This window comes from Denticeps clupeoides, chromosome 8 (assembly GCF_900700375.1).
Source record: "Denticeps clupeoides chromosome 8, fDenClu1.1, whole genome shotgun sequence".
Taxonomy (NCBI): Eukaryota; Metazoa; Chordata; class Actinopteri; order Clupeiformes; family Denticipitidae; genus Denticeps; species Denticeps clupeoides.
This window is the reverse complement of record NC_041714.1, coordinates 12976936-13002629: the sequence shown is the minus strand read 5'-3', so window position 1 is coordinate 13002629 and position 25694 is coordinate 12976936. Positions and strand designations below refer to the sequence as shown.

General features: G+C 45.4%; 2 protein-coding genes across 5 annotated transcripts in view; one reads left to right on the top strand and one right to left on the bottom strand.

The window, feature by feature from the left end:
- afap1l2 (actin filament associated protein 1-like 2) overlaps positions 1-25694 on the top strand; it is a 30173-nt gene extending 4479 nt beyond the window's left edge. For 2 of the 4 annotated variants that reach the window (XM_028989194.1, XM_028989198.1), the window contains exons 2-20: positions 3629-3754; positions 5992-6063; positions 8418-8488; positions 14308-14407; positions 16273-16356; positions 17038-17246; positions 17812-17991; positions 18556-18630; positions 19336-19420; positions 19528-19632; positions 19754-19965; positions 21054-21199; positions 21521-21635; positions 21969-22151; positions 22615-22897; positions 23190-23363; positions 23632-23819; positions 24994-25122; positions 25264-25694. In XM_028989194.1, the coding sequence (XP_028845027.1) occupies positions 3629-3754; positions 5992-6063; positions 8418-8488; positions 14308-14407; positions 16273-16356; positions 17038-17246; positions 17812-17991; positions 18556-18630; positions 19336-19420; positions 19528-19632; positions 19754-19965; positions 21054-21199; positions 21521-21635; positions 21969-22151; positions 22615-22897; positions 23190-23363; positions 23632-23819; positions 24994-25122; positions 25264-25290 (2564 nt within the window). In that variant the 3' untranslated portion in view covers positions 25291-25694. The remainder of the gene's footprint in view (positions 1-3628; positions 3755-5991; positions 6064-8417; positions 8489-14307; positions 14408-16272; positions 16357-17037; positions 17247-17811; positions 17992-18555; positions 18631-19335; positions 19421-19527; positions 19633-19753; positions 19966-21053; positions 21200-21520; positions 21636-21968; positions 22152-22614; positions 22898-23189; positions 23364-23631; positions 23820-24993; positions 25123-25263) is intronic. The other 2 variants (XM_028989196.1, XM_028989197.1) reach the window with 2 other exon arrangements.
- On the bottom strand, positions 8856-11772 carry LOC114795666 (kelch repeat and BTB domain-containing protein 13). Its single transcript, XM_028989199.1, has one exon. It carries the CDS (start codon positions 11684-11686, stop codon positions 10208-10210), a length of 1479 nt encoding a protein of 492 aa, XP_028845032.1. The 5' UTR covers positions 11687-11772; the 3' UTR covers positions 8856-10207.

The following is a 25694-nucleotide window of genomic DNA, read 5'->3' as shown; positions in this document are numbered from 1 at the left end:
TTTGTCCTGCATCAGCTCTTGCAAGACCAAGTCTGAGAAAGAGTGATGGTGCCGAATGCTCGGCATTCTGACCTTTTGTGCTGAGCACTTCACATGATCGCTGTGACCAATTTGCTTAAACGTGACAAGTGATTGTTAAGTGCGTCTTCATTTTCTTTTCCAGAGGTGACCCTGATGTAGATGTGGGTGTCTGGCTGTTGCCCGGTGTGGTAGTTTACGTGGACTGGATGTACTACAGTGGTGCATTGCTTTTGTGAAGTCAGCATCTGCTTGCTCACACACACACACACACACACACACACACAAACAGATGAACTCAGTTTCCCTTTTAAAACACAGCGTCCAAAACAATCTCCAATGCGCCAGGGCGATTACTCATAATTATCATCTGTGCTGCAAATGTCAGCTGGCGGGCCGACACGCCATCGCCACGACAGCAACAAGGCCTGGTCTAAAATGAGCCGCGGCAGATCTGTCCAAAATACATAAATAAAAATAAACCGAACTGGGATTCAGAGAAAAAGGCCGAATCGCGAAATCCTTGTTCTGCTTCTGCGTAACGTTTGGACAGCTCGGAGCTGGGGGAAGAGTCTGGACGACGGCTGCTGGTTGTTGCTGGAGGGCCGTGCAGAGGCCAGCATCTGTTGCTGTTTTCCAGACGGAGCCCGGAGCCTGGAGGGGCTTCAGAGAGAAGCAGCCCCCCACTCCCCCCCCTCTCTCTCTCCAGACCGGAGCTACCGAATCGCACCTGCGCACGGCCGCGCCGCATAACTCTCGCAGAGAGGTCGCTTGACGGCACGCCCGGGTGCGGAGATGGCACGAGATATGGCACCCTGACGGACATCCTGTCCCCCCACCCCCCTCTGTCTTTTAACAGTTCACACTGGGCCCAGGATGTAGGCTACTGCAGGTGTTGCACACACAGGATGGATGATGTGTGTTTCATTAGATAGATGATGAACAGGAAGCTGTGGTTTTATATCTAGAAGCATTTTGGCTGTTGACAGAGCTGTGAAACATGTAGCATTACAATAATAATTTTTCAGTCTATCAAAAACCTTTGAGCAGCCTGCTTCCTAATGCTGGACTATTTATCCTCCTTCCTCTCAGTACATTACATGCCCAGATGTGAATAAATGTACATCTTCTTATGTACCATGAAGTGACGTGAAGTGGTTGTCATTGTGACACACAGCAGCACAATTTGTCCTCTGCTTTTAACCATCACCCTGAGTGAGCAGAGGGGTGCAGTGTGTGGGGACAGTACTTTGCTCAGTGGCACCTCAAAGGCACATTGGCAGATTGGGATTCGAACCGGCAACCTTCTGATTACGGGGCCACTTCCTTAACCGCTAGGCGGTATGGTGTATAGTGTAAAGGACTCAACGTTCTGTTTTCTAGAGGACACACAACGAATCAAATCCCATCTTTTTGGGATTTCTGTCCTCCTGATGTAATGGTCCTGATGGTGCATTCTTGATTCTGAGATGTAAGTTGTAACTAACCAGCACTTCAGCCGGGTGAGGACATTATTACACAGTGAAGAGGCTGCAATCCGAGATCCACTGCGGTCAGCGCTCAGTGTTTTTTTTTTCCCCACCAATTCCACATGGCAGAGTCAAAGAAAACATTACAGGATCTCTGGATCATTTGCATTGTGGGAAATTGGATTTTCAGCGCCCGTTTCCCTCCCCCGCAGCTATTGGGTTAATCCTGGTTGCATGTGGCAACGTAAATAAATTGGGATCCGTGGAGCAGACCAGGAGGCTCACATCTGTGCACAGATTTTGAGGACTGGTCTGAAAAGCAGACAGCGTTAGGGTTTGATGAGGTGTGGGATGGTCGAGAGACCAGTCCAGCTGTGGTTTTGGGATGGCTGGTCTACACTGGCTGTAATGTGCTGCTGTGAGATCTTGTTATGCTCTACATTTTTGGTATTATCAGTGTGGCATCACGTTGGATTTCTAGGCCGCACTGAATGCAGAAGAGGCCTCATGGTTTGTTATTTATGGCCACAGTGACCTGACTGTCTGCTGTCATTTTTTTTTCGAGCTTGCCGTAAACGCCTCTGGGTTGTGGAAAGTTTGAGAGAACCTGAACTGCTACATGTGCTTACAGTTTTATAAATAATGACATGGAAAGTTGATGGAAAGTGAGTATGAAGCAGGAGATGCGACAGTCTAGTGTCATTTCAAACACTGTCTCTTGCATCAGACAGTGGATCAGCCCGTCTGGTTGTCTGCTTAATTGACCTGGCAAAAGTTTTTTTGCCTTCTTGATGCCACCGTATGTCCCCATTTACCCGAGCTTGGGACCAGCAGCAAGAAACACACTGTCACATACGTCCCCTCTGGCTGACAAGAAAAAAAGCACCATTATTCAATCATGCAAAGTGAACTCTTTTGGCCAAATAGCTTTCGAAGTGTGTGCAAAATAAGGTAAGCGGGGAACCATTTTGTCTTTTATAAATGGTCATTTTGTGATCAGGGTGAAATGCTGACATTTATTTGTTTCTTTAGAAGTCAAAGTCAAATTAATGGCAAAAGTTTTTTTTTTTTACTCTAATATTTAAGGTTTGTATTGAATTATTGGTGCAAATACATCTTCTCCTTTATCTTCTTGTTCTGATACAGCAGGAACCATTTTTCCACTCTGGTCTGTTTTAGTCAAATATGATGCCAAAAGAGATGCACAGATTCAGAGATCAGAATGTGAATGGAAGTGTTCATCTAATCGATATTAAACTAAGGAACAGTAAAGTGTTCAGTTAGAAGGCTGCAAGAATGCTGCAAGACCACAGCGGTGTACTCAGACACAAGCTGACGCTTCTTCCCATGATGCGTTCAGAAGAGTGCAACAATGACATTGTGGTTCTTATGTACAGGACGATTTGAATTGACCTTGAAAAAAAATAGTTGCCTAAAACGCTCATGGTTGATATGCTGTACAGTGGTGAATGTTGGATGTGCCACGCCCACTCATGTGATTCCCACCGAGACGCCCCCTCAGTCGCCCTTCATCTCTCTCCTCCACTTTCGCAGTGTCTCCAGAATATTGTACCTCTTACGCTCTTTCATCTTGTGAAGGAGTGTGTGTGTGTGTGTGTGTGTGTGTGTGTGTGTGAACACAAAGAGCTCCTACATGATCATCAGGCAGGCGGTGGAGGGCGGGAGGGTCTCATCTTTGACTCCTGGAGGAGCCGAGTGGGCAGAGCCTACTGGGCAGAGAGACAAAGCGCACCCATTCACCCTGACCCCACCCCCTTATCCCCGAACTCCCTCACACTGCCTGGCCCGACCTGACCTTCTCAACACACACCCAAACACACACATACACGGCAATAGTTAAATCCACTATTTTACAGAACAAAAGCACTAATGACTGAAGAATATTATTTGAGCTGATTTGTGTGCCTTTATGAGGGAGGGAGGGCAGTATTTGGCCCAACTTGGTTCTTCAATATGGCAAAAAGCATCAAGCATCCAGACATCTCACTTCACAGGATTTTTTACTGGGTTAAGTTCATTTCTGAAGTGCTGAGGTGATGTCCAACAGACCTTAATAATGCAGTCATGAGTCTAATGAGGTTCTAATGTGATACCTTTGTGTGTATGTTTTTTTTTCTTAGTGCTGGAGCGGTTGTTGGAGGAATTGCAGAGATTCCTGAAGTTGTTAGATGCTGAGAAGCTGAGTGGGAATGCAACAGTGCAGAAAGATGTCATCACTGACCTGCTGCACTCCTACAGAGCTAATGGTACACACACACACACACACACGCACACTCTGACCTGTTGCTCTCCTACAGAATGAATGGTACACAAAATGCCAACCTGATGCACTTATTCAGAGCCAACGGTAAACACACACACACACACACACACACACACACACACACACACACACACTCTGACCTGCTGCTCTCCTGCAGAACCAATTGTACACAAAATACCAACCTGATGCACTCATTCAGAGCCAACGGTACACACACACACACGCTCGCACACAAAGACACACACACACTCTGACCTGCACTCCTACAGCGCACTGGTACTCACAAAAAACCAACCTGATGCACTTATTATTCAGAGCCAAAAGTATACACACAGACACACACCTCACCCACTGATCTCTATTGCAACACAAACCTCTTTACAGGTAACACGCCCTCTGCTGTAAACATTACCTGCAAATCATTTTACAAAACAATCACTCTGAAGGAAATGACACAGGGGTCAAAGGTCACAGTCAAACTGTCCATTGAATTATCACATATTACAGCAGTAACAAGCACAGAAGCACTCACCAGCTGTGACTGATTTGTGTGTATGTGTGTGTGTGTGCGTGTGTGTGTGTCACTGTTTGCCAACTAAACACAAAACATGGCAGCCCTGGCACCCTCATGCTGCTGGCAGTGCTTCTGTGTTTCTGCCCGCGGGGTGCATGCGTGTGTTCCTGACGCAAGAGTGAGTGTTTGTGCATGCGTACACAAATACCTTATGGGTTTCTCAGAAAGGTCAGTGGCTTGACCTGTGCTTCACACTCAACATCATCTCGTTTGTCAGACAGCCATCTTCTTTTAACCCCTTCCTTTAAGCCCCGCTCCACAGAGATCAGTCTATATTGGTCCCTTTTCTCACTTTCCTTGCTGTGGGTTTCCACGGTCTGGTCTAACGCTCTCTCGGCTTCCTCCTCTGGCTCCGGACTATGTCATTTTCCAGGCCTGTTTTTATCCTCCAGGGACACTCACTTCCTGAGAGGGGCAGTTTATAAATATTCCTCATTTCCATCCTCTAAACCCCAATCTGTTTTCAGTGCAGCAGTGGAGCCCAGCCCTCCCTCCAGTGCTTCCATATCAAAGACCCCGCCCGGGCCCATCGGACACCCTCTGCCTCTACCTGAAAGGGGAGGTGTGCCGTTGCAGTGTTGGCAGCGTTGGTTTTTGCCAGTATGCCTGATGGGCGGAGCCCGAAATGCAGTGTTCTGCCCTGTTGTTGTAATTAATCCGGAGGGCTCTATTGTGACAGGATCCCTCTCAATTTCTGATCTTGCAGTGTCTTTCATCTGCAGGCCTGGGAGTGGAACTCTAGAGAAGGGAGAGTGAGAATGTCGCAGTCAGAACTGAAAACCGCACATCTGCAGGGAAGCCTGAAGAAGAAAGCATGGAGAGATAATGAGGAAAGAGAGGTAGAAAGAGAGATCTAGGGAGTTTAGAACCAGTGAAGAACAATGGGAGTGGGCCTCTAGGCACAACTTTTTGGTAGAGAAGTGGAGAAGGGTCTTGAATAATAAAAGAAGAAAAGAAGGCTAGTAAGGGAGGAGAATCAGATGACTTGTTGTATCTTAATTCGAATTTTGTGGAGTCATATACAGGCCTTGTTCATACGTGCAGTTCAATTCAGAACTGGTTTTGGTTCCAATTTGAAAAAGTAGTTTAAGATTGGAAATTCATTCTCATCACACCACATGACCAACAACAACTGGCAGAACACTTCACTGAACTCTAATACACTCCAACACTTTCAATTTCAGTCACTTCTGGACTCAATCCCCCCAGAATCCTTGCACAAACTTTTTACTCTTGCACAATTTCCTACCTGTTACACATATTTTATGTTTTATGTTAAAGACGTAAAAGTGTAATATTATGTTTGCAATATTTGCATATTGGTTAATTGTATACTTGCAAAATTTGCAATACTGTGGTCTGTAGCAGTCGCTAAAGCATTTCACTGCATATGTATGCTGCTGTCATGTAAAATTTGTAAAAAATTATGTAAAATTTGAGTTTGAAGCAAACATGATGTGGGCCAGCAAGGAGAAAGGATTATTAATTCATGAATGTAAACAATGATTCCATTCTTCCATAGTCACAGAACTCAAACTTTTTATGTGAGCATTATTGATAGTTGTAAGGACCTCTGGCCGAGTGCTGAGCAGGTCTCAGGTTCTACTGAGTTCCTAATGTCTTTTTGGTTTTCTACTGTTTTGCAGGTGGAGATGAAGAGTACATCTACATGAACAAAGTCATTGTCACCAACCTGAGCCATGCCACGACAGACAGAGGTGAGAGCCCCAAGGGCATTTTACCCACGTGTCCAATTCCCAAACTCTTTCATATATAAAAAGGCAGAGTCTGGAGTTTTTTGGAGAACAGCAACAGTCATGGTGTGGAAAGTAACATAGACCCCCTCTCCTCATTTCCCACACTCCCTATTTCCTGTCTGTCGAATCATCTACTCCCTTCTGCTCCTGCTAGAGGCAATGCTGTTGAATTGAGATTGCATCAGATGAAAGACACAACCAGTCTTAGTCTTAACACCCGTATTTCAGATCACCAGGGCTCCAGAGGACCTTGGTGAGAACTGTTGCTTGCTGCTTTGATCAGACACTTCAAAGGTCCAAACCCGACCCCTTGTCCTTTTTCAAAACACTGCCGAGATTTGTTCCTTTCGCTTTAATGCTGTAGAACATAACAGGGGTTAGGAGACACACCTGCCTTTCAGCATCTGTTCTGTGTTCTCTCACATGTAGAGCTGTTATCTGATCAGATGTGCAGGCCCGTGAGCCGGCGGATTGAGGAAGTGGGGTCTACTGGGTAAATGCCGAATCATAGATCTGTGAATCGAACTGCAAACTTGAGCAAAAATGAATACATAACATATGCACTTGAGTCCATCTATTGTTTTATTTTCGCCATCTAAGGAAAAAAAGGGTGGTAGTATGAACCTGGCCTATGAACCAGAAGACCCAGGTTCAAATCCCACTTACTACCATTGTGTCCCTGAGCAAGACACTTAACCTTAAGTTGCTCCAGGGGAGACTGTCCCTGTAACTACTGATTGTAAGTCGCTCTGGATAAGGGCGTCAGATAAATTATGTAAATGTAAATGTATTCAGCAGTGAACCTGTTCTATTATAATTTGTTGAGTAACCAGGCTACAGTTGTACACTCTGAGATATGCTGTTTGTATGACCTGTGATTAGTCCTGTGCAGGATAAACGGTATGCGATATGAATTTTGATTATAAATTCAATTTTACAAAATCAAGGCCTTAAATATTATGACTAAATGACTAGTTCCAGAGTTTAAATGTCTTTAAAATACTTCAATCCCAATAAATTAAATGAAACAACCTGTAAGTAATCTGCCCGTCAATGCACTTCTGTGTTTCGCTTGCATGTAAATAACAAGTAGTAGCCTAGCGGGTAACACACTCGCCTATGAACCAGAAGACCCAGGTTCAAATCCCACTTATTATTATTGTGTCTCTGAGCAAGACACTTAACCCTAAGCTGCTCCAGGGGGACTGTCCCTGTAACCCTACTGATTGTAAGTCGCTCTGGGTAAGGGCGTCTGGTAAATGCTGTAAATGTAAATGTAAACAAGCCTGTTTGGTGCCCTGTGCGAGGCCTAAAAAAAGTCCACAACTAAAAAATTTATTTTGATTGTAAAAATCACAAAATAAAATATTTGAATCCTGGAGGGACTGCATGATTAAATATGAAGAAGCATAGTGTTATTTAAATATTTTCTGACAATATTTTTTTATGTAAACTGAATATCTAAATACAGAAAATCCAAAAATCTTATATATAGAACTGCCCAGATATTTTTTTTATCTGGTATACGGTTTTGCTATATATTGATGTATCTGGGAAAGTTTATTATACAGCTTTCTGCAGCAGTGCCTTTGCTATGGATGCATGTTACCCTTTCAAAACCAATACATTTAAATTTACAGATGAAATTATATACTGTGATATAAACTGTCTATAGTATGGTGAATTTTATACCATATCGCTTAGCTTTACCTGTGATGTCTTTTTAGATTTCAGTATTTTCTATCTTTTTCTGCCACAATGGAAATTTGGACCTAAATATCTTTTTAAAGTAATGAGAGTAGCTAGTAAAATGGCAATAATGAAGAAGTAGCTAAAAAGAGCCACCCATTTATGAGAGAAATATTTATTTATGGGCACAGTGAGTTTTTCACAAAATGGAACACAATAGATTCTTTATAATTTAATTATTTCAGGAATCTTTGCAATGTAATATATGTAATATTTTGCAAAGATCCCCTATAGGTTTGACCATGAATTCGTCACATTGTCACCTTGAATGCTCCTTGAATCCCATGCTTAAGGCTTGGTGTGTATTCTGGTGTGTGTGTAGATTTTGTTTGCAGTGTCTAATGGGAGGGATAATTTATATCATTAGGCTCCAGAAAAGGCCCATGGGTAAAGTTAGACAACGTCAAAAACCTAGCTGGTGGTCAGACATGGTTAGAAGCTCGAACAGCGTTCACTTGTTGGCTGAGTTTAGAATGTGTGGCTTTCTCTTTTAGATCCCAGGGTCATGAGATGCGCAGCGGTTGTTTCAAAATGACTAAAATCTCTTTGTCTGTCTCCCCTTTTAGATCTCAGACTTGAATCAGACCTTGTATCCGGCCCACAGAAGACCCTTCCTGAGCTGCCCCCACCCAGATCGGTGAGTGCTCACTGATCTAGTCACCGTGCACCATCAGGGCCATGAAATGTCATTGGCGCTCTGCTCTCTTTCTCAGAATCTGTTCGTTTTGGACACTCCAGAGACGCTGAGGTGTCATATGACTGTAACTTTCCATTTTGTGTGGCACTTCTGGCTGCGTCTCGACTCAGACCTTTTTTTTTTTTTTTTCCTGTCCTCACTGTCATCCTGATTGTCATTCATCATGGTGTCATGGCCCTGTAAGAGCCAAGCACTCATTTTTACCTCTGACAGTTTGAGCTCACAGCTGCAGACGTAACAGAAGTTGTGTTGATTTACCGCATGCGCAATGTTGTAATCGGACGCGCTCAGCATCTGCCATTATCTAGTGTGACTCGTATGTCTTATTCTCTGGGGGGGTGGGGGGTTGTGGGCTCTGCTTCTCATGCTCCTCTTTTATGGGTGTTGCAAATCACAGAAAACTCCCTGCGTCCCGCCGCCGGCCAGTAAATCCTGTCTTTAATATTCACTGTAATCACTCTCTGAGGTGGAGGTATTTATCCTGCGGCTGAGGCGATGAAAAGAGAGAGGGACTTATGTGGAGGAAGTGTGCGCGTGGGGGGTTAGAATGCATGGTGGGGGCCACTGCAGTTTGCTGTGGTTTGTTGTTTTGGCCACAAAAGTGCTGCCATGAGTGTGCGCAGTCACATATTTACTCTGTGTTGTTTGGTATGAAGTCATAATACAGGGCGCAAAAGATGAAAAATACAATATTTTAACCGTCTCTGTGAAAGTGAAGTGCTTGTCATTGGGAAACACTGCGGCACACGGTGACACAACGAAACGTGTCCTCTGCTCAGTGGCACCTTGGTGGCTCAGGATTCGACCTGGCAACCTTCTGATTACCTGCTAGGCCACCACTGCCCCATGTGTAAATATCCCTGTTGTAGGTGGAAATATATGTGTTGCACAGAATGCTATTGGCTGATGACTCCTGGTTTTGTGATTTGGTTGTGGTCTAATCATTAAAGTAAAACATTGCAGTGGGTTTTCCCTCAAATTTCAAATGCTGTCATCCCCAAAATATCCATAGTCCTCTTTATTCCATGGATCAGCACCTCTTTCCTGCTTCAGGGGTCTCTTCCAGAGTAACAGTGTGAATAGTATTTTTATTATTCTGGGCCTGGACTTTTTAGGGGTGACAGCATCCTAAACCCACAGGACAAATACACATATGGTAATGTCCACATACTAGTTAATCTATAAAAAAAAAGTAAAAGTCATTTGTTTTTTCAAAACCCTCAATTGAGAATTCATTGTTCATTTGTTCATATGTTCATAAAGATCATTTTCAGAAGTTGGATTTAATTTTGAATATAATTTGAGATGCTGTATTTTTCTTGAGCAGTCAAAATCATGAAACCAATGTTGCTTTACATTTAATGAATATAGAATAGAATTAGAATTAAACTACTGAAAACAAATGACCTTTTGCACAATATTCAGATTTTTAAAAGTCCATGGATAAAGTCCATTATTAGTTGCAGCTTTCTGGCAATGATGGAGCACTGTTTCTCAAAGCTGAAGTCACTGGTCATGTTCCTCCCACCATTCATACTCAGGAACTTTTACTCTGGGAGAGACCCCTGCACCAGGAATATGAGGGCTGTTGAATTCTAGGCTGACATTCATGCATTTCCATCATTGTGCCTTGATTTTGTTTTGTGTGATGAGCTAGAGCTAAGATGGCTGATCATTGACCACGCCTTCTCCTGCTGCCTCCTGGTCATTCTCCTGGCCGTTCCTATCCTCGTTTTTCAGTCGACCGGGCAGCCTGAGCAGACATGTCCACAGCGAGCCACTCTTGGGGAAACCGGTCATCTCCTTCCGAGGTTTCCACCGCTCCCTGCAGATCTGGAACTCCAGCGTGACAGCGCGGTTCACTGTGAACGCCGAGTCCCCCCTCACCACGGCAGTGAACAGCGCCCCCTTGCTGTTGATATAGTGGCCAGGCAGTGCGGTCCACTGCCGCGTGGTGATGTTGTAGCAGTCCATCAGGCAGCGGAGGAAGTCGTCACACGGTCCATTACGCATAACGTACAGATTGTCCCTGTGTGCCACCATGCAGTGGCCATAGCTCTGTGAGCGCACCAGCTTTGTAGCCAGCGTCCAGTCGTCGTTGTCCGCCTCGTATTCATAGATGTCTGTAGTTTCCGGAGGCTTCCAGAAGCACAAGAACATGCGGCGACGGCACACAGCGCTAGCTGGTGACGCCACCGGCCGCGGAGTGTGTTTCACGAACGCCCACTCCGCCTTTGAGACGTCGAAAGCCTCAACAGACGACATCACCTGCTTTTCGTACTCCCCCCCGACTGCATACAGTCTCCCCTCGTGGCCCACCAGCGTGTAGTTGTAGCGCGGCTGCTGCGGACCGTCAAACTCGCTCCACTCACCGAGCACGGGGTCGAAACAGAAGCTGCGGTCAACCGCAACCTTGCTGACCCCCCGGACGCCACCGATTACGTACAGCCGGTTGTCCATCACTGCCACCCCGGCCATTGAGGTGCTGGCGTCGATGGGCAGGTCGGTCAGGTGCCTCCAGGCCTTTTCCTCCTCGTCCAGGTAGCACACGTTGCGGAAGGAGTCCTGCAGGATCTTCATGGAGGGCGTGTGGGTGCCCAGGGCCACGAAGGAGGCGGACGAGAGGGACTGGACGTACTGGAGCATGTCCTCGGGCAGGGTCTGCTCTGCTACATCCCGTAGATCCCGATAGGAATCGCGGAGGAACGCTGCAGCGCTGTGGTAAAGTCCCCACAACCCGAAAATGGCCGCCGCGTGGTACAGCAGCAGGCAGTTGTCGGTGTCCAGGATGTCGGCCAGGTGACTCGCCAGCGCCTCCACCTGTAGAAACGCGGCGCATTCCGCCGCCTCCAGCAGCTCCTCTGGGTCTAGGATGACGGGCCGTTCTCCTTGAGCTGCCGCCAGCGCCACGAGGAAGCCCCTCGGTCTCAGACCCCCGCGGAGGTGCAGCTCGTCCTGCTGGCTCTCGCGCATGCCAGAGCGGAAGAGCGCCCGGAAGTACTCGCAGCTGCGGGCCAGCAGCGACCGTTCCACCACGAAGGTGCTGTCCTCCACGCGAACCTTCAACAGGCCCGCTGCCTGTCCGCTGTCGCCCACACCGGAGTCCTCGAGCCCCGGGCTTCCTGAGTGCTTCTCCATTCGAGAGAGAACCTTAAAACGTCCCTTCACGGCTCTTTCCGCACATCTCGCCGCTCCTCCATGGTCGGCGGTAAAAAAGAGCGTCACACTCCTGCGCTGGTGGGCTGGAAATAGAAACAGCCTAAAGATAGTCACCCATGGGGGTCAGATGGTTAGACAACTGTGTGTAACAACACACACCCTGAACAAGACAGATGGGCTGGAAGTCGGGTCGACTGCAACACACCACACCAACACACCATTTTGGGGTTGAATTGCCAACCTGTTGGAAATACGGTATTTGTCTGACCTGTCAGCGTTCCTTCAATACTGTAATGTGGCTCTATTGCATGACTTTGTTGCTAAAGAGAGAGTAAACTGCAGAATGCATCAAATATGCAACAAGTTTTTTTTTTTATCCAGTCTTGACTGGGCAGGTTCAAGAGTTAAGATGCCAGATGGACGAACCGGGGGAGGAGGCTTGGAGAGGAGACAGAGAGGGAGGATAGAAGGAAAGAATGCATAAGGAGGGCTTGTTCAGAACAAAGAGCAGCACTCTGAGCCATAAGGAACTGGAAAGGGTTCTCTACTACTTTTTGTGGTTCTTTTATGATTTTGTGTTTGGGAGCTAGAATCCAAGTTAAAATAAACCTTCATTAGCTCACCCAGATGAGCTAATGTTTCTTTATTGCTGCAGTAATCAAGAAGTTGTACTCTATATACTGCTTACCATCCCCTTGATAGTATAGTACCTAGGTATAGTACCTCAAGTACATTTTTTACATTTACAGCATTTATTGGACGCCCTTATCCAGAGCGACTTACAATCAGTAGTTACAGCAATTTAGGGTTAAGTGTCTTGCTCAGGGACACAATGGTAGTAGGTGGGATTTGAACCCGGGTCTTTTGGTTCATAGGCGACTAGGCTACTACCACCCTGAAACACTGTTGCACTGTATGTTGTGTTATTAATTTACTGGTTATATCATAAATGTTTTTAAAGAATTTCAGATATACCCCTTTCTGCTGTGGTCTGTATCCAGACGTGGCCCGGTTGCATTGTAAATCATCATCAGCTGGAAACTGGCGCAGCTGCCATTGAACTCGTGGACCCTGGCCTGATAACCGGAATTATGTGTCTGTTGGTTTTACTTGTTTATCCCCATATGGGTCAGCGCAGTAGACTTTGTAGTCTCAAAGTCTGGATTTGTGAGATTTTTAATTTTTGCACGTATCACAGGATCCTTTACTTTTAAGAAAACCATTTAGTCCTTGTACTCAGAATAATGATTTTGATTTCTGAATGTAAAAATGAGCAAAAAATGGTCTCTAATTTGTCTTCCTTTGCCTTATTGATTCAGCGAATTATGGGATTTTAATCTGTGTCTGTGGTAATCTGTCTCTCTCTCTCTCTTTCCAGCCGGACTGTGTTTTCTCCACTTTAGAGTCTTGGCATGGGAGCGAGGGATTTTCCATGTTCTGGGTGTTCATCTGGGCTCTTTCCCACTCTCCTCTTTTCTTTTTCCCTCCCTCCCATGTTCCTGAGAGCGCCGTCTTCGCCGTTATTTATGGCCGGTTCTTCGTCTGCTTCCTCCTCCTCCTCACACCACTGGTTTCCGTGGTGATGAAGTGCGTGATCAGGCGAATGTAGGGGTCTCTGTGTGAACAGGGAAGGTTTATTTAATGCCGGGGGGTGTAACAGTGCGGTAAATTTGTGCGAGACTGCGCAGGTTTTAGCTGGAGCTAAATAAACATCATCACTGCTCGCTGGATTAAGTAACGCCAGGCAAACACTTGGCCAGTCGTGGGACATGTTGTTAATTAAGCCATTATGAGATCGTCTTTCATGGCTACACGGAACACACACGTCTGAGAATCTGCAATGACTATGTGTGTCGACTGAGGATGTCAGCACGCCTGCTTCAGTTTTAAACTAAAAGGTCTGTCTAATAGGAAAGTAGCCAATTCTACCACTGCTGGTCACAGAAGAGGGCGTATGTACTGTCATGTGAAACATTGCAGTACAGCACATGGTGACACAACCAAATGTGTCATCTGCATTTAACCATCAACGTTAATGAGCAGTGGGCAGCCATGAAATGAGCCTGTGGAACGTTGTGCGTGTGTGTGTGTGTGTGTGGGGGGGGGTGCTTTGCTCAGTGGCACCTTGGCGGCCCAGCAACCTTCTGATTACGGGTCCACTTCCTTAACTACTCCCCCCACTACTTTAGCAAGCTGTGGGAGTAAAGCTGTATTTGTTAGAAATGAGACATCTTTTTACTGTTAAATCATGATAAATAGTGCATTTGCCTTCACCCTGCATTAGATGTGGTCTAATTCTACAGCGTTGACTATCCGATCAGAGTTGACTTGATTAGAATCATGTTCTCAGGACCTCTTTGTGCACTTAGTCATGGGTGAAACCCCTCCTGCGGGCAAACACGTGTGGAATTCCGAGGTGAATAGAGTTCCGTCGGGGTCCGGGGGATTGTTTTTCGTGAGGAATTCCCCCCTTCAGTCTGTAATAGAAGTACTATGTACAGGTGCAAGAGCCCAAAGCGTCGCAAGGTTTTGAGGCAGGAGGGGTTTGTGTGTGCATGTGTGTGGTTCAGTGACATTATGTTCTCTTTCTCCTCCCTTAGTGCATTATTGGACGGGAGCCGTTCCCGTTGCCCCCAGTGCCAGTTGAGTGCCCGGAAGGATATTATGAGGAGGCCCAACCTTACAACACCAGCAACAACGGTGAGTGAAAAGAGTGTCTTCAGGTCCCACCCTTCGCCGATCGAAGAACCTGCCGATAGGCAGACCGCCTTCCCCATATCATCAGTACTAATACGGTGCTGACAGCAGGCAACTATAATACTCAGAAGCACAGCGTATGACATCAATATTCAGCAGCAGAAACAAGAATGAAACTGTAAATCGAACCAAGTGCACTAGAATGTCAATCACAAATATTCTAAAAATTATATTTTGAGATTTTTTTCATGTTTTCTGATGTGTAGTCTTATCTTATCTTAAAAGTCTGTAAATTGTGACGAGGAGCCATAATATATATTTCTAATCAAGAACCCAGCATTTCTAGTGGAAAAATATGTCATGGTCTTCATGACAGTTGCACAGAATAGACCAGTTTTTGTGGTGGGGTGCAGAGTAGATTGGGGTCAGTGCTGTGCCCCCATTGACTCTGAGACCCTCGTCCAACTGGCTGTGGTGGGGGGAGGGGTGAACAGTGCTCTCCTTTGTTTGCTGACCGGTCATCTGGCACCAGACAGACACACACTGAAGTAGCATTGATCTCACGCCCAGAAAACCCCAGCAGTCAGCTAGGGGCCAACCTGGCGTTGGCTGTTGAGGGGTGTGGGTGACCCCGATGGGGACTTCGTTTTGGTCGTCTTGTGCCAAAAGCTGCAATCACAGAGCTAACAGTGATGGCCGCGTTTCTGTTCTCCATGCTGTTCAGTAGAACTTTCAGATTGTGGTTTTCATTTATGGAAACCCGATCTTCTCACCTGCACAAAGCATCACACTCCACAAAAGCAAACAGGAAGCTGCATGGTGGTCCTCAACAGAACATGTTTCTCATTGTTGTGAACATGATATCTCGCCTCAAGGGATTTCACTCTGAATCGCATCTCGTCTTGTCTCATATACTTGGGGGTCAAATATTGACTGACTAGACTTTGTCTGGCAAAGGTCATGTCAGAGCAATATCTCAAGACCACCTTGAAGGCACATCTTGAAATTTGATTCAAATAAACTTATTAGAATGTGAGGGTCATATATCAGAGGTCAAGGTCACTGTCAGAATCAGAGGGTACCGATTAGATGCTGGTGATCTAAGGTCAAGGTCTGGCCACTGGCCAGCTACAGTATAGGCATGGAGTTTATCTGAAATTGGGTTAGTTTATACAGATTATACCAGGTTTCAAGGTAAAATACTAGAAAACGAATGAGAAGAGTGCTGTAATGTTGTAACGCTTGTGGTAAACCTACAAATGAGCCCAGGGTGAAACTGATAGCTAACGTGAACTTTTCAAGACACTCAGAATTTATCTGAGCACGCTGAGCTGTATTGTTTACACAGTGTGCATGAAGGCACTAGTGTTACATACGAAATCAGAAAACATTGCAGATGAAAGTCTCCAGAAAAGTGTGATACTCTGGATGGTGTTTGGAACAACATGAATTAATATTAAGATGAGTGGTACTCTGGACACTCTCACAAAACACCAGTCCTTAAACATCAATGATCACATGAAAACTCTTCCAGTTTTCTAAATACGAATGAATTGGGGCTGTCAATATATTGAATTTAAAAAATGTACTTTGCAAAGAAATAATCCTGATTAATTGACTCACCTTAAATAAATTACAGTCACAGGTTCAAACCCCACATTGTGTCCCTGAGCAAGACACTTAAGCCTGAGTTGCTCCAGAGGGACTGTGCCTGTAACTACTGCCTCTGGTAATGCTGTAAATTGATCTGAAATTTAATTCATAAAAGTCTCAAATGTAATTTGTTGAGACCTGCAGAACCCCCGAACTAGGTGTGATCGGCATCCTTCCTAACTGTCAGCTCTCCTACTTCTTTTTTCCCCCTGTAGATTTGGGTTGTTTTGGCCTCGTTTCTGGAGCCCGGAGTTGTGTAGAGGCGACTGAGAATGTGGTCTATGCTGTGATCATGCGTGGTATCTATATATTTCACATTGACCATCTGCCTGAGACGTGCCTGGCTGCAGCTTGTTGAATCCCAAAGCATGAAATCCGGGACGCTCTGATCGATTAGATCCATTTGAATATACTACAGATTGGAATCAGATTGGATGAAATTATGATTTCCACTCTGGTGACGTGAACAGCAGGAATCGATCAGTAGCTTGTTTTTTGTTGGCTGTTATTAGCATGAAGTTTGAGATAATCCTGGATGATATGAAGTGGATTATCGTTTTTTACCATTAAAGTTCACTAACGTTACGGCCTGTGGGGTGGGGGTGCATTTTCCAAAACTCTCATGAGCCACTTGATTCATGGTTTTGGTAACTGTATCCCTGTTTAGATGAATTATGTGTTTGCATGCTTTTTTATGTTGTTTTATATCTGAAGCCATCATTTTGTCTGACCATGGTATAACGCCGTACGGTCTGTGTGCTGCACGTTGGGTGATGTGCGAACATTTCCTTTCTTCGTGTCCAGCTTTCTATCTCCCCATTTGTCTCCCCCTCTATTGTGCTGCAGCACTAGCTTGGCTCCAGGATCAGCCAGCGGAATGCAGACAGAAGGTCTCCCATCATCCCTGGCGTTCCTCCCCGATCCTCTTGTGGTGTCGATCCAGGCCCATTTCTGAAGTTCTCTCCTGTGTGTCTCTGTAGACGACGCCGATGCTGTTAGCAGCTCCTACGAGTCGTACGATGAGGAGGAGGTGTCCAAGGGCAAGTCGGCTGCGCAGCATCAGTGGCCGTCCACTGAGGCGTCCATCGAACTCATGAAGGACGCGCGCATCTGTGCGTTCCTCTGGAGGAAGAAGTGGCTGGGCCAGTGGGCCAAACAGCTGTGCGTCATCCGTGAAAACAGACTGCTGGTGGGTAAAACCAAATCCTGCATCACTTAGTCAAATCCCTCATTTTCCATAACCGCTTGGTCCTACTCAAGGCCGCGGCTGCCACAGTTCATCCCAGGACACTCACCCAGGGTGTACAACCACACGTGCACCAATTCACCTGGCGTACATGCCTTTGGACACTGGGAATGAAACTGGAGGACCCGGATGAAACCTGCTTCAACAGAGGAAGAGCATGAAAACTTTACATGCACAAGGTTCAAAATTGTATTTCATGATCTTGGAGGTGTGTGGCAAAAATTGCTAATCATTGTGCTGCTCATTCTGCACCAAAACACCTCTAAGCACTTATGTGTTTTAGAATCAGACCCAAAATTAGGACAATGTTAGAGAAGAGAGTTGTCGTCTTCTCAGTCACCATGGATACACAGCTGTGCTTCTAAGAGGCTATAACCGAATGATAGGATTATTCCCGTCTGCTCATGTTCATCCGATGAGAATTATTGCACGCTCATTTCATGACTATAAACTGTCCTGTGTAAACTCCTGTACTAACATCTGGAGGACCTCCTTCTCTAACCCGCAGTGCTACAAGAGCTCCAAGGACCAGATTCCCCTGCTGGATGTAAGCCTGGTTGGCTGCAGTGTGGTCTACAAGGAGAAGCAGCTCAAAAGGAAGGAGCACAAACTGAAAATTATCCCTCAAGGCGGGGAGACCATTGTTCTGGGTCTGCAGAGCAAGGAGCAGACAGAACAGTGGCTTAAGGTAAACTCCTCAGACTTGGAAAATCCCAGGGTGTCGTGGAACTCAGCTGGAAGACTGGTGGTCCTACTTAAATCCATGCCATGGGATTTAATCCATGCATGGGATGAGTTTATTAAAAGCATATGATGTATTTAATACCACTCAGCCAAACACTTGTCGTATGTAGAACTGGGTTCTGGGGAGAACATTTCATCATTTGATTCCATTATTAGCTGAAGAGGTCGTGAACCCGCCTGAAGCACTGTGGGTCAGTCTGACCACGCAGACCTGGGAAAAGCTCCTGCAGGTTTCTGGCTTGGCTTGACTTGGTCCAGCTTCTAATGTCTTGTGTGCTGGAACAGGGGAGCGTGCTGGAGATGCGTCTGGTAGCAGCTGACCTGCAGCAGCACCAGCTGTGTTGTAATGAAGTGAAATGTTTCGGGGAAATGTTTACGTTCTGTTGGCCTCCAGACTAAATGCAGCGCTTAGCTTTATTACGCCTGTCGTTACGCCGCCACTTTGTTTCAGTTTAATTCTGCGTTTCCAGCTATGATCATTACTTGGCTTTTCCCCTCATTTAACCAGGTGATCCAAGACATCAGTCCCAAATCCACAGAGGGGTCTGAGGTGTCGGACTCTTCTCGCCTCGCCTGCACCAAGGTAAATCTTAAACAGAATTTTTAAAGGCCTTTTGCGCAAAGTCTACTGGACATTGAAATTAAGATCCAAATGGATCAATTACTGACTGACATGTTAATTTATTTGAATGTTTTTGAGATGTTGCTTAATGAAATTAGCTGACATTTAAATTAGAGAAGGGGTTTCCGTACTGTCCACTTCATTAGGGGAAATAGGGCAGTGGTGGCCTAGCGGTTAAGGAAGCAGCCCCGTAATCAGAAGGTTGCCGGTTCGAATCCCGATCCGCCAAGGTGCCACTGAGGTGCCACTGAGCAAAGCACCGTCCCTACACACTGCTCACTCAGGGTGATGGGTTAAATGCAGAGGACAAATTTCACTGTGTGCATCGTGTGCTGTGCTGCTGTGTATCACATGTGACAATCACTTTTTTTTCATTTAGTACCTTTCTCAAGTTCATTACGTAGCTTTCTCAACGTACATTAATGTATAGTAACGTGCCCATTTTTGGAAAATTTCAGATGTGTTGTGATATTGATATGGAAAATGTTTGATGTTTGTGTTGGTATAACCTGACTTTTATTGATTATATTGAAAATGTATCACACCATGGGCTAACATCATCAGGTCGTAAATATTCGTATCAGCTGAAATGGAGAGCTAAATGTAGTTCTGATGGGGGTGTTAAATTCTGGAAGAATGCTTTACTGTGGTGTGTTTTTTCTGCAGGTGGAAACGAACGAGCGCTACTCCGTGGCCTCGGAAAGTGGCAGCAGCACAGACAGCCACGCTGAGACCCTGGAAGCCAAAGACGGTGAGGGCTGATAGCTTCTCTGGAGAAAAAGATCTCTTTAAATCTGCATGCTTCGGAGCTGAATCAGGGCTTGCTCGAGTGTCTCACGTAGCGTCTGCGTCTTTCAGTCAAGAAGAAGTCTGGGCCGGGCCTGAAGTTCAGTAATCTGATGAACATCGGCAAAAAGAAGATCTCTGCTCTGGAAAGTCCCGAGAAATGTGTAGACACTTCAGGTATTGAATCCATGATGTCAGGACACGTCTGTAATTGATTATCTAATTAAAAAATATTATTTTTATATTTTATATATTATATATTTTCAAATTTATTATTTTCACGAACGAACACACACAGGCTACCTAAATGTCCTGGTGAACAGCCAGTGGCGAACCCGCTGGTGCAACATCAAGAACGGGCAGCTCTGGTTCTTCCAGGACAAGGGGAAGACTAAGATGGCACAGCAGCCAGTTTTGCTGGAAGGCTGCATGGTTCTGCCTGACCCCAGCCCTGAGCACCTCTACTCCTTCCGCATTCAGATGGAGGGAGAAGAGCTGGCCACGCTGGAGGTGAGACCTTTATTTTTACCTCTACGTTTGATCTTCCTTTCCCCTACAGCTACACTGTGATGTAATGGACTGTTCTCAGGCTCTTTAAGATGTTTGCTGAGGGGTTTATGGTCATGTGACTGGATTGTGCATTAACTCCTGTATATATGTATGCACAATACAAGATCAAAGGTCGCAATTCAGGAAATTAATCTGACTTAAATTCGTCAAGACTAATCCTGATCCCAGCTCTACTCCTTACATTAGCAGCTGGCAAGAATGATTTGGTTCTTGTAAGTATTTGACATTAAATCTTTTTTAGTGTAAACGTGAGAGTCGGGGAGGAGAAACACACACAGAGAGCCTGGAAAGCCCCTGTCTGAAGACCCTTAACTCTGTTGGTGTAACCAATCCTTCAGCTCTTGTCAAGTTCAGGAGTCTGGTGCAATGTTAGTTTTATTCATTTGTTTATTTATCCTCAGTAATTCTAACCAGGTGCTTATTTAAAGTCATTAGCATTCGAGGAGTAACAGCCCATTTCCTGCCCAGCGTTCCATAGCTCTCCTGGTTTGAGGCCTGGGCAGATTGGCTGGTTGGATGAGGCTGCCATCTTTTGGCCAAACATGGAGATAGGGTCCAGGGAGGAGGTGTAATTTCTTCTTTGGTCTTTTGAACAGACCACCCTTCTCAGTGTGTGGCCTCTGTTCTTTCTTTTTCCTGGTGTAACAGCATGGAGCTATATCTTAAATCTGACTGGGCACTTTCTGTAGATCATTTTTGTCATTTTTTGTATATTCGTTCAATATTTGAATGTGTTAATGCCTATGAACTAATAAAATACAGATTTATCTGTCCATCATACAGATATTATCATGCACAGAAGGACTGAAAATGTCACATTTTTATTGTAATTGGAAAGGGAATTATTATGTCAGCGTTTGAATGTGCATTATGAAATTTTCACATGAGATTTTTTTTTAACCATCCTGGTATTGCAATGTTTATATTAGACTCTTCCATTGAATCATTTGTTTGGTTCGAGCGAGTGTTCTAATGTGTGTAATTCTAAGTGTAAATAATAAATATTGCTAAATGCTGATTAATTCCAGGCCAAGTCCTCAAATGAGATGGGACACTGGCTGGGACTGCTGCTCTCTCAGACAGGGAGCAAGATGGACCCCGAGGAGCTGGTGTACGACTACATTAGCGCCGAGAGGATATCCAGCATCGTGAATGCGGCCAAGACCTCCTTATAGTGAGTTCCTGCCCCACCCCATCAGTCATGCTCTGACCTGAAGATGTTTGCTCGGCCATTGTTATTAGCACAACTCGGCCGGAACCCTTTTAATAAGAAAACCGCATCCTGCAGTTTTAGCTGAAATACAAAGAAAGGGCAGTTGAGAACAGGGTTGCTATTGTGAAGGGCCTGTTGCATCACCTCGTCTCTGAGATCTGATGTGGATAAAGTGACGTTCACGAGCGTGTCAGGCCTTCACATATCCCTTATCACACATAATAGATAAGTGATTAGAGAAAAAAATAAAGATGTTATGTATGTTTGTGTTTTTCTTCTCAGCCTGATGCAGAGGAGGTATTCAGAGCCAAACACGTACACCGATAGCCCACCATCCGATCTCCAGTGCCCTGATGACATCTACGATGACGTGCCATCCCCCGAAAATGAGCAAGAGGTACAGGGAACACGTGCAACACGCCTGTACCGCTTTCAACCTTTCAGAGGCTCTGGTTGTGGGAACCACACGTCAGCATGGACTCCACTGGGTTCAATGGGAGGCTGGATGGACCTGATGGTTTCTGCAGGACAGATCACAACTCTGCTGATTGTTTTCAGACTCAAGTCCTGTTTTTCATGAGTGAATTATCAGATGATCTATAAAAATACTAAACATGAAATGTGCTTTGGCTAGGAAATGATCAGCTCACATAAGACACTGGAACACTGTCACGCTGTTAGATGATTAGATGTTTTCCTTGAGGTGCATGTTGTTCTGTTCTTGCCACAGGAGGCTCAGGAGAATGCTGGGGACGTTCCTGCTGGTGAGCAGGACTCGAAAGACCAACTGTACGTGGACGTCATCCCACTTCGCTCATTCCTCCACACCTCCACTGGACCGGGGTCAACCCTGGCCGCCCCACAGCCCCCACCCAGAGAGGCCAGCCCATCCAATCAGGATAGTACTTACCAGGTACTAGCGGCCTTGCTTCAGTCCATATCTGTCTATGAATACAATGTTAACACTGCAGAACATCTGCTGAAATGTTCTGAACAAATGAATGTTAGCGGGCTAATATTTACCAGTAGCGTGTACATTTTCTGCTACAGCTGTGGAATATATTGTATATGCAGGTACACTTTCCTGGGTCCGATGTTTGTTTGAAATACTCTCATTTCTGGGAGTGTCTGCCTGCTCACAGAGACCTCTTGACCCCCCCACCTGTTGACAGAAGCCTCTTACATCTGTGACTGGGGTTTTTACAACGTTAGCTATGTGAACCGATGAGATTTACATGACACTTTACCAGGGTGTGTGTAAACAGAAGGGTTCTGATGTTTATTTAAAGATTTCCCATGCTCTCATGTTTGTATCCCACTAACTCATGTAATGTCTGTAAGGATGTCAACACATTACTGACCTCTGTCTCTTTCAGGATGTCCTGCCTGCCGAGTCCCAGTATGAGTCCAGTATGCCCACCGATTTCACCAACCACAGACCCAGCCCAGACCCGCCAGCAGCCAGTAACTCTGCAACCCGGAGCTCCTCACAGAACGTCGCTGTGCCCAGTCTGGAGATGTACAGGAAGGCCTTCTTACACAGTGCTACAGCGGCACTGAGCCCACCCAGCGCCTCCCAGACCCCCCACACAAACTCCCCCAGATCCCAGAGTCCAGCGACCAGCGGCTGCACAGACAAGAACAAATCCCAAGCGGCAGGTAATCAGCTCAAAGTTCGAGTCCTGCCTCTGGCCTTTACATTCTCTGCCCATGTTGGTAGGTGTGTGTGTGTGAGAGACGCCCCACTTTTATCTGGATCAACTATGGGTACTTACTGTGTTAATGGTAGTTTGTAGTTTAGTTTGTATTAAAACACCTTTAAAAATTAATAAGCATAATTAAATAGACAAACATTAATTATCTCATCAGGAAATACCACTTATCTGATTGAGATATATGTCCCCCATAGCCACCATTAAAGTCTCCTGCATCTCTCTCTCTCTCTCTGTAGCGTGTACAGGGTCTATCGAGGTGAAGCTGGGGAAGAACCGGACGGAGGCAGATCTTCGTCGCTACACAGATGAACATGCACGACTGGAGAAGGAGAAGGAAGAGGTGAAGAGTTGCCTGGCCAAGTTCAGGAAGGAACGGCGCCAGCTCAAAGAGGAGCTGAAAAACTGCCAGGGTATGACTGGAAATTTTTAAATAATAATAATAATAAAAAGTTATATTTTTGTTAAACAAAAAAAAATAACAGTTTTTAACATCATTCTTGCAATTTCACTAGATGGATGAATGTTAATGAGGTGTTTACAGGAACAAAATGTCTAGGAACTGGTGGCATTTGCACCATCACTTCTGCATATAGTCCTATATCCTTTTAAAGCTGTTTAATTCATTCTGTTCTTGTTTTTGTCCCTTCGTCCTCCCAACATCTCTACATGTGTCCTTAGAAGACAGCAAGCAGGCCTGTCTGGAGGTGTCTCTAAAACAGAATGAGGAGGCGTGTCGAGAAGCGGAACATCGCCGTGTGGAGGTGGAGCTTCAGCTGGTGGAGGTGAAGGAGAATCTGAGGAAGGTAGAGGCCGGCCCCTTCACCCTCGGAACCACAGTGGACTCCAGCCTGCTGGAACCTCCCACGGTCAGTGCAAAAAAATAAACAAGAACACAGAGCACTGCAAGCTGAATATCCATTTCATTTACATTCATAAATACAGCTTCTGGTCCACAATGCGTGTGATAATGGCATGATCATCTTTTTCAGTGGTGCAAAACGCAACACCACATACGGTACACTGTGTTTGGTGTGTCTTGAATTTATCTTCATGGTGAATGTACGAACATTTTGGAATATTCACTTTAATATCTTTATATAATGTAACAGATATATCGCTACCTGGCCTGCTCTAGCTAAAAATTAGCTTTTCCCATGAAGTGAAAGTTACGTGATTGTCATTGTGAAACACCACAGCACAGCACACGGTGCCACAAAATGTGTCCTCTGCATTTAACCATCACCCCTGGTGAGCAGTGGGCAGCCATGACGCACCTTGGGAGCAGTGTGTGGGGACGGTGCTTTGCTCCTTGGTGGTTCAGGGTTTCCAACCGGAAACCTCCCAATTATGGGGTCCATTTCCTTACCCGCTGTGATTTTATCTAATAATATTTAAGGAAATATAAAGTCTTCATTGTGTATTCTCACTTCACTCTCCATAAATGCTTAGTGCTGTTACTCAGGGTCGTGGCGTCCTGGGACACTAGGCACACGATGCTTGCATGTTCCATACACTTGGAGGTGTGAGGTCACATCGCTAACCATTCTGCCAACGTGCTGCCCTCATTGTATGTTGTGTTAAAATGTACATTTAATTTCAAATCACTGTTGGCACTAATCTGAATTGCTGTGAATATCCTTTCTTGGTGCAGCTCCAGGGATTTGCACTGAGGGGACAGTGTGATCCTAGGCCCAGCTGTCATCTGTCTGTCCACTGATGGTTTTGGAAATGCGGTCTATGTTTCAGACACGCTTTCCAGCTGGAGATGATGCATTACTGGGGATAGTAACAGAGCTAACGTTTCATTTTCTCGCTGACTACTGAGGTTTCCCTGGTGATCGTGCCTAGGGTCCTTATGTTGAATTTGAGATTGATGCTGTAAGACAGTGGGACACCTCATGGTTTCCCCTGTCCCATGGCCTGCTTTTCTTGCTTGAGTCAAAGGGTCCAATTCTACTGGATCCTGGAATGCAATCTGTAGACCAGAGTAAAATGGAACAATGCTAATGCCTTCTTTCTGTCTGCTGCTTATTTTTCCAGCCCAAGCATGTATCAGTCACACCTCCCACTAGCAACGGCGACGCTTCCCCCGTGAACTCGGCAACCGCCCTGAAGAACAGGCCCTTGTCCATCATGGCCAGCAAAGGCAACGTGCTTCAGAAGGCGAAGGTGAGAGGTGGCAACTGCACGTCCTGCAGAGGGAGGAGTCATGTAGACTTTGTCATGTTTCTAGATGGGAATGTTTGGTGCGGTGCTGCTCTCTTGTTTCATGTTTTTGGCCGAAATAAATTGCAGGACTTTCTTTTTCAGGAATGGGAGAAAAAGACGACCACTTAGCAAGGGGATGAATAGCAGCCTATGCGAAGAGGCCCGGGAAGATCGCAACATGTTTTATTTCCACTCATATCCTATGGACACACCCCCCTCAACGGCCACAGGCCCAATCAGAGACACTGACAGTGTTGAGCAGCGCAGGCAGAGCCTGAGACATCCTGTTAGTCTCCCACAAGGACCAATGCCACTGGACAGTGACTCAAAAAATGTTTAAAATATGTATTTAAGTTTTTGACATTTCATATGGAAAAAGGGAGGTTTTTAATTTAGTTACAATTTTTTATGTTGTAATTTTGCAAAAAGCACAATAATGAATGGAAATACATATTACAGATTTTTAAAAATGTTTTATTCTATACAAAATATGCACTTTTTATTCAAATAAAAACCTTAGTGCATTATTAACA